This window comes from Mandrillus leucophaeus, unplaced genomic scaffold (genome assembly GCF_000951045.1).
Source record: "Mandrillus leucophaeus isolate KB7577 unplaced genomic scaffold, Mleu.le_1.0 Scaffold522, whole genome shotgun sequence".
Lineage (NCBI taxonomy): Eukaryota > Metazoa > Chordata > Mammalia > Primates > Cercopithecidae > Mandrillus > Mandrillus leucophaeus.
Genome location: NW_012105609.1, coordinates 1,010,510 through 1,018,024, shown reverse-complemented (window position 1 = coordinate 1,018,024; position 7,515 = coordinate 1,010,510). Strand labels below are relative to the sequence as shown.

Genomic DNA, 7,515 nt, shown 5'->3' with positions numbered 1-7,515 from the left:
AAAAAAAAAAAAAAAGAGAGATAATGAGGCAGAATTGTCAGGATCTCAGGTCAGATTACTTCAAGTTTTCAAAAACTCTATGCTGGGCATGGTAACTCACACCTGTAAATCCTAGCACTTTGGGAGGCCAAGGCAGGCGGATCACCTGAGGTCAGGAGTTGGAGACCAGCCTAGCCAACATGGTGAAATGTCACCTCTACTAAAAATACAAAAATTAGGCGTAGCCGGACGCGGTGGCTCATGCCTGTAATCCCAGCACTTTGGGAAGCTGAGGCAAGCGAATCACCTGAGGTCAGGAGTTCAAGACCAGCCTGGCTAACATGGTGAAACCCCATCTCTTACTAAAAAATACAAAAATTAGCCAGGCGTGGTGACATGTGCCTGTAGTCCCAAATACTTGGGAGGCTGAGACAGAAGAATAGCTTGAACCCAGGAGGCAGACGTTGCAGTGAGCTGAGATTGCGCCACTGCACTCCAGCCTGGGCGACAGAGTGAGACTACATCTCAAAAAAAAAAAAAAAAAAAAAAATTAGGCTTGGTGGTGCATGCCTGTAGTCTCAGCTACTCCTGAGGTTGAGGCACAAGAATCGCTTGAATCCAGGAGGCAGAGGCTGCAGTGAGCCGAGATCACCCCACTGCACTCCAGCCTTGGTGACAGAGTGAGACTCTGTCTCAAACAACAACAACAACAACAAAAAAAACTCTACTATGATAATGACAATCAAATAATATCTGTGCGGGAATTGGTCTTCCACTAATAAGATTTCCTTATTTTTTCCAAAATTTCTGAATGGACCCTGACTTTCTGGAGACAGACACGGAAGACTATGGACACTCAGCCCAGTCAGGCACTGAGACTGTGCCTGGATTACTCCTATCACTCCCATCAGGATCACCTGCCTGATCAATCACACTTTTGTGACTGAATCTCAGGCAGAGTCAAGTACAATTAGTTCTTGGTGTATATGAACACCACTATAAGAGCAGCAAACACCGGAAGTGGTGGCTCACGCCTGTAATCCCAGCATTTTGGGAGGCCAAGGTGGGTGGATCATGAGGTCAGGAGTTCGAGACCAGCCTGGCCTGGTGAAACCCCGTCTCTACTAAAAATACAAAAAATTAACTGGCCATGGTGGCAGGCACCTGTAATCTCAGCTACTCAGGAGACTGAGGCAGGAGAATCACTTGAACCCAGGAGGCAGAGGTTGCAGTGAGCTGAGATCGAGCCATTACACTGCAGCCCAGTGAAAGAGCAAGACTCCATCTCAAAAAAGGAGCAGTCAACAATGCCTGCATAGAAGGGTTTGTCAAATGACATATCAGCCTCCCTTGGGCTAACCCCATTTGTTTCCCATGAGCATTCAGGAGCTTTGGATCCAAAAGGAAGCTGGACCCCAGGCCTCCAGGAGAGCTTAGCTTTGCACTGAGGATGCTCATGGCTGCTGCCTCCAGAGGGCACCATGAGCCCTAACCTCTGCCTATTGCTGCCCAACCTAAAACCATGTGCCATGACAAGTGCTGGTCACATGGAATGGCAAGTCCAGAATACCCTGCCCAGAATAGCAGGATTCCCACTCTTGTGGGAAGTTGACAAAAGGAAAAGTATAGACCAGGTAGTTAGTTGGGCCAGGCCTCAGACCCGTCCCATGGACAAAAGCTCAGATACAGAGGTGTAGCCAGTCCAGATAGGGCTGCCAAAACTTGTGAACTGGACATACTCGCCCAACATCCAGATTGATTCCCTTAGGTCCTATTCTGGCCCTAGAGCTGGAAACTTACGTAAATTGCGCCTAGTTGGGTTCTATCATTATCAAATAACTGGTAGTAATGTTGAATGAAGCTGGATCCAATCTGCTCCCAAATTGGCTTGTCTCCCATTCTGGAGCGTCACCCGGCCTCACGGAGACCTGCAAGACCAATGAGACCAGGAGGGAAGCATTGGTACCACAAAAGTAGGTGACCAGCCACTGACCCCCACCCCTCACTGGCCTTCCTGGAGTCCTTTGCTGAGATCTGTTCTCTCAGAGTACACGGAGAGGCCCTGGGGAACTGGCAGGAGACCCCTCCCAAGTCAGACCAGTGCTGAGAGCCCAGAGGTGGACCAGACCCAGCTTTTCCTTTGAGTTCTTGGTTGATAAGACACATAGATGACAGGGCCGTGGAGCACACAGGAGGGATGCTGAGGGTGGATCTACAACAAAGTAAGGTCAGAGCAGGCCCTTGAAAGCCCAGTAAGGGGAGGGTCCTTATGGGAGGAGTTAAGCACTCTTCCAATATCTTTCCATGTAATCCTCTCAACAAACTGCAAGGTCAGAGTTATTGCTGTTCTTCCCACTCTACAGCCCAGAACAACTGATATCTGTGTGTGTGTACCATTTTGTATTACAGCGCTCAGGCCCCCAACACTGTCCCAGGGCTATGCTGACAGATGGAAGAAGACCCAGTGAGGATGGGGGCAGATTCTCAAGGCCCCTCTTCTTCTTCTTTTTTTTTTTTTGAGATGGAGTTTCACTCTTGCTGCCCAGGCTGGAGTGCAATGGCACGATCTCGGCTCACTGCAACCTCCGCTCCCCGGGTTCAAGGGATTCTCCTGCCTCAGCCTCGGGAGTAGCTGGGATTACAGGCGCCCTCCAACACACCCAGCTAATTTGTATTTTTAGTAGAAATTGGATTTCACCATGTTGGCCAGGCTGGTCTCGAACTCTAGACCTCAGATGATCCACCCACCTTGGCCTCCCAAAGTGCTGGGATTACAGGCATGAGCCACCGCACCCAGTCAAGGCCCCTCTTCTGACAAAAACAGCAAGTGACCCCTTAGTCTCATGGGGGCAGTTTACTTCCCCGAGGCCAGGTGATACCTGACCTGGCCCTTTCTAGGATATTTCTTCATTGACTGGAGTAACTCCTACCCACTTCAGAACTGGGGACATGAGTTCAAGGATCAGAGGGAAAGCTGATCCTTGTGGAAAGTTGTGGAAAGCAGGGCTGAAGGCTGTGAGGGGAAACGTGTCATCACTTCATATCCCCTCATCCCAGCATTGCCTTCACCCTAAGGAGCTGTCTCTCTTGGGTCTCTGAGAGAGAGGGGAGGCCCCTTCCCAACTAGAAACCATGGCTGCAAGGATACTGGATGGAAAACCCAAGCCCCAGATGGGAGAGTCGCTTGGGCTTTGCTAGGCTTCTTCCAAGTAGGGAAGCCCACATCTCGCTGCAGATCCCCTGACTGCAGACCCACGTGTTGTTCTGTGGTTGGCCCTGACTGTAGAGGAGCCCACCCGCTCTGTCCTGATAATAGGACTCTGAACCAAAGCAGTGAGGACGTGGGTTCTATCCCAGCAGACAAGCATTCGCAGTGGTGGGATCTGATGCAAGTCACTGCCCTTCTTAGGGGCTCAGCCTCCTCCACTGTAAGATGGGGATGGCAACCTGACAGTGCCAGTGGTTGTGAAGCTTCTCTAAGGGAACATGATAAAGCCCTCAGCTCAACATGGTAAGTGCTAGCTCACTCCAGTCCTTGTGACCTCACCCAAAGCCAGAGGAGCCAGTGGGGAGGAATTATGTAGGGGAAGAGTGACAACACAGCCAATCCTCCACTCTGTGACCAACACTCAAGCCAATGAGGGACCAGGAAGCTAAGCCAGCTTTATTTTAGGTCCCCTAGGAGGTAGTGGCACTAAAAATAGAAGCTCAGTGCTGGGATGACTAAGAAATGTCCAGGAAAATCTAAAGCAAGCAGGGGAGAAAGCTTGGATCCAGTCATGCCTGCCACACAGGAACACAAGGTGTATCCTAGTTCATTCTGCCAAGAAACAAATCAACAAGTGGGGAAAGCACAGGACCATCATCTAGTCTTCACTGTGGTCTTGGTCACATTTCCAAGGGGTCAGACTCTGGGTGTACCCACACACAAACTTAGAGGACCTAAGGCAGAGCACAGCTCCCGCCCCTGGCATTTCTGCCCCTTCCACCCTAGCATTTGCTATGCTTAGTCACTCAACATGCCCTGACCTTGCTGCAGCTTCCAAGGTGCCATACCCAGTGCCTAAGAGCTCTGAGGGTAGGGGAAAAGCTGGAGGAATGGATAAGGGCCATGTCTCCTTCTACCCCTGGCTCACAGCAAAGTTGGGCAGTCCTCAGAAAGGATATGCCAACCAGAAGAAACAGCACCAGCAAATGTCTTGGGGCATGAAAAGGGTGTCTCGCTCTGTCCCCCAGGTCAGGGTACACTGGTGCCATCTCAGCTCCCTGTAGCCTCAACCTCCAGGACTCAAGCAATCCTCCCACTTCAGCCTCCCAGGGAGATGAGACTCCAGGCAAGCACCACCACGCCTGGCTCCTTTTTGTGTTTTCTACAGAGACCGGGCTTCACCATATTGCTCAAACTGGTCTCAAACTCCTGAGCTCAAGTGATCCGCCCAGCTTGGCCTCACAAAGTGCTGGGACTATAGACGTGCGCCACCACACCCAGCCTGTGATAACTTTCTGATACAAAAACTCCTTGACTGAAGTAGTGGTAGAAGGAAATGGGGTGGAGGAATAAAGGAAGAAAAGGATCCTTTGGCCTGGTAGGGCAGGGCAGAGTGGGGAAGAGTAAGCTCTCTGAGGAATAGGACAGATCAGGCGCTCCCAGAAAATGAGAAGGAACCTTCAAAACTATGTGGATTGAGGCCTGCTTCACCGTCTTGTGTTTATTTCCACGTAGTGATCACAACAGCCACATTGTCAGAATCCACTGTCATCCAGTGATGTCGCTGGGTCTTGCCCTAAGCTCATCTGGTACATCAGTGCTGACACTGGGTCCTCTGGTCAAGGCCCGTCTCTTTCTCTGCTAACTCTGCATCCCTGAGCTCTAAACCACAAAGCTGACCATGCTCCTCCCCTACAACACCCTTGCTTTTGGCTTAAAGGCCAAACTCCCTAAGTTCCACCCTTATCCCCATCTCTCTAGCCATTCCCTCCTACATCAATCCAGCTATATACACAGACACAACAGAACCTACTGAAAGCCTATTCACTGTGTTTTGTACACAGGCAAGTCCCCTCCTGCGATCCCCACCCTTCTCACATCCTCCAGGCCAGGCTGGAGGATGTTTCCCAAAATAGCCAGCAAGCTCTGATCTTGTTTCTAACACATTTACTGTACAAGTAATAGGCTGGAAAGAAACAAAAAAAGCCTGGGCTCAGAGGCAGCCTCACTTTAGACTGGGAACTGACTATCATGACAGCTTCTCCTACAGCTCTTGTGAGAGGGCTGCTGACCACACCATCTCCTGCTTCACCCCAACAGTCTGCAGGCTGAGGCCCGGCTCCTTGAGGAGCAGAAAAGACTCTGATGACCTCTGAACACCAGCCTTCGCTGACCATTAGGTCTCTGTGAGCACAAAGACCCTCTAAGAATGTCTCGGCAACTGTGGCCCTCTCCCAACACATTTGCTCAGAGGCAGAGATATCCCAGCCTTGTGAATAATTTTCAACTGTTTAGCCATAGATCCCAGGTTAAAACCTCTGACCCAGGAGATCCCGTTAGACAACAGAAAAACCCCATTTTTATCCTCCAATTTTAAGTGTTTCCAAGAACAAAACTCAAAATAACAGTGTCTCGTTGTGAACACTTCATCTTCACCAATGCATATTAGGCATAGAAATGTGCAAAGAGCTTATGTGCACTTGTTTGTAACCACACCCTGTGAGTCAACCCCCACGTTACAGATGACCAAAAGGAGATTCAGCGAGGTTAGCCAACTCCAACTCACTCTAGGTCAGCAGCTGATAGGTGGTGGAATTGGACTGACTAGATTTGGAGGCCTCTCCAGAGTCAGGACTCCTAGTGACAACTTGGGCCTGGAGACAAAAACAAACAGACCACATCAGTGAGAGCACTCCTCTGAGCCTGGCTCTCTCAGAAAGGGGCAAGGCAGTCCTGAACCAGGGCTTCCACCTCCAAACAAAGGCCTCAGGCAGAAGAGTTCCACATCAAACCCAAAGTCCAAACACATGAGTTTTCATGGAGGATGATGTCAGTTTTCTCAAACCTTCAAAGTCACAACCCTGTTCTACCATCTCAGCAAAGCAGAGCAGACAAAGATGCTAGCCCGAGGCAGGAGAGTGACTGGGAAGACCATGTCACTCCTTCCAGACTGCACACAGAAAGATTCTCATGTGTCTGAAGCCACAGGGATTGCCAGTAGATCTGCATGACCTGCAGTGAGGGCCCTGAAATCGGTACCAGTCGTGGCTATCCCCCACACATGCTATCATGGAGGCCAAAAACACAGCCCTGAAGCACAGCCCAGAAAGGACTCTTCCAACAGGGAGACTGATAGCCAACCTGGCTTAAAACCCTCAGGCCCAAGGCAGAGCATGGTAGCTCACATCTGTAATCTCAGCACTTTGGGAGGCCCAAGCAGGAGGATCACTTGAGTCTAGGAGTTCTAGAAGCACCTCAGCAACAAAGCCTCATATCTACAAAAAATTCTAAAAATTAGCCAGGCATGGTGGTTCACTCCTGTAGTGTCAGCTACTCAGGAGGCTGAGGTGGGAGGATCACCTGAGTCCAGGAGGTAAAAGCTACAGTGAGCTGTGAACTTACCACTGCAATCCACCCTGAGTGACAGGGCAAGACTCTGCCTCAGAAGAAACAAACAGGCTGGGCATGGTGGCTCATACCTGTAATTCCAGCACTTTGGAAGGCCGAGGTGTGTGGATCACGAGGTCAGGAGATTGAGACCATCCTGGCTAACACGGTAAAACAACTAAAAATTCAAAAAATTAGCTGGGCGTGGTGGCGGGCGCCTGTAGTCCCAGCTACTCGGGAGGCTGAGGCAGGAGAATGGTGTGAACCCAGGAGGCGGAGCTTGCAGTGAGTGGAGATTGTGCCACTGCGCTCCAGCCTGGGCAACAGAGTGAGACTCCATCTCAAAATAAGATAAAAAAAAATACGATAAAGTAAAATTAAATTAAATTAAATTAAATTAAAATAAAACTAAATTAGCTGGCCGCGGTGGGTACACCTGTAATCCCAGCTACCCAGGAGGCTGAGGCTGCAGTGAGCTGAGAACACCCCACTGCACTCCAGCCTGGGTGACAGAGCGAGGCTCCTCAAAGAAAAAAAAAAAAGGCCTAAGCAGTGGCTCACGCCCGTAATCCCAACACTTTGGTAGGCCAAGGCTGGTGGATTACCTGAGGTCAGGAGTTCCAGACCAGCCTGGGAAACATAGAGAAACCCCATCTCTACTAAAAATACAAAAAATTAGCTGGGCATGGTGGCACATGCCTGTAATCCCAGCTACTTGGGAGGCTGAGGCAGGAGCATTGCTTGAACCCGGGAGGCAGAGGATGCGGTGAACCGAGATTGTGCCATTGCACTCCAGCCTGGGAAACAAGAACAAAATTCCATCAAAAAAAAAAAAAAAAAGATGTATTTTCAAGATGCTGGGTTTTAGGAAGACTCCATTAAGAACACAAATCAGATATACCTAATGTAAATGACGAGTTAATGGGTGCAGCACACTAATA

The 7,515-nt window shown here is 49.9% G+C and overlaps 1 protein-coding gene across 3 annotated transcripts in view; it reads right to left on the bottom strand.

Annotated features, from left to right (window-relative positions):
- Positions 1-7,515, bottom strand: part of NUTF2 (nuclear transport factor 2) — a 27,491-nt gene that overhangs the window by 6,096 nt on the left and 13,880 nt on the right. For 2 of the 3 annotated variants that reach the window (XM_011996711.1, XM_011996712.1), the window contains exon 2: positions 1,780-1,907. In XM_011996711.1, the coding sequence (XP_011852101.1) occupies positions 1,780-1,878 (99 nt within the window). In that variant the 5' untranslated portion in view covers positions 1,879-1,907. Of the gene's footprint in view, positions 1-1,779; positions 1,908-5,792; positions 5,842-7,515 lie in introns of those variants that run through there. The other variant, XM_011996713.1, reaches the window with a different exon arrangement.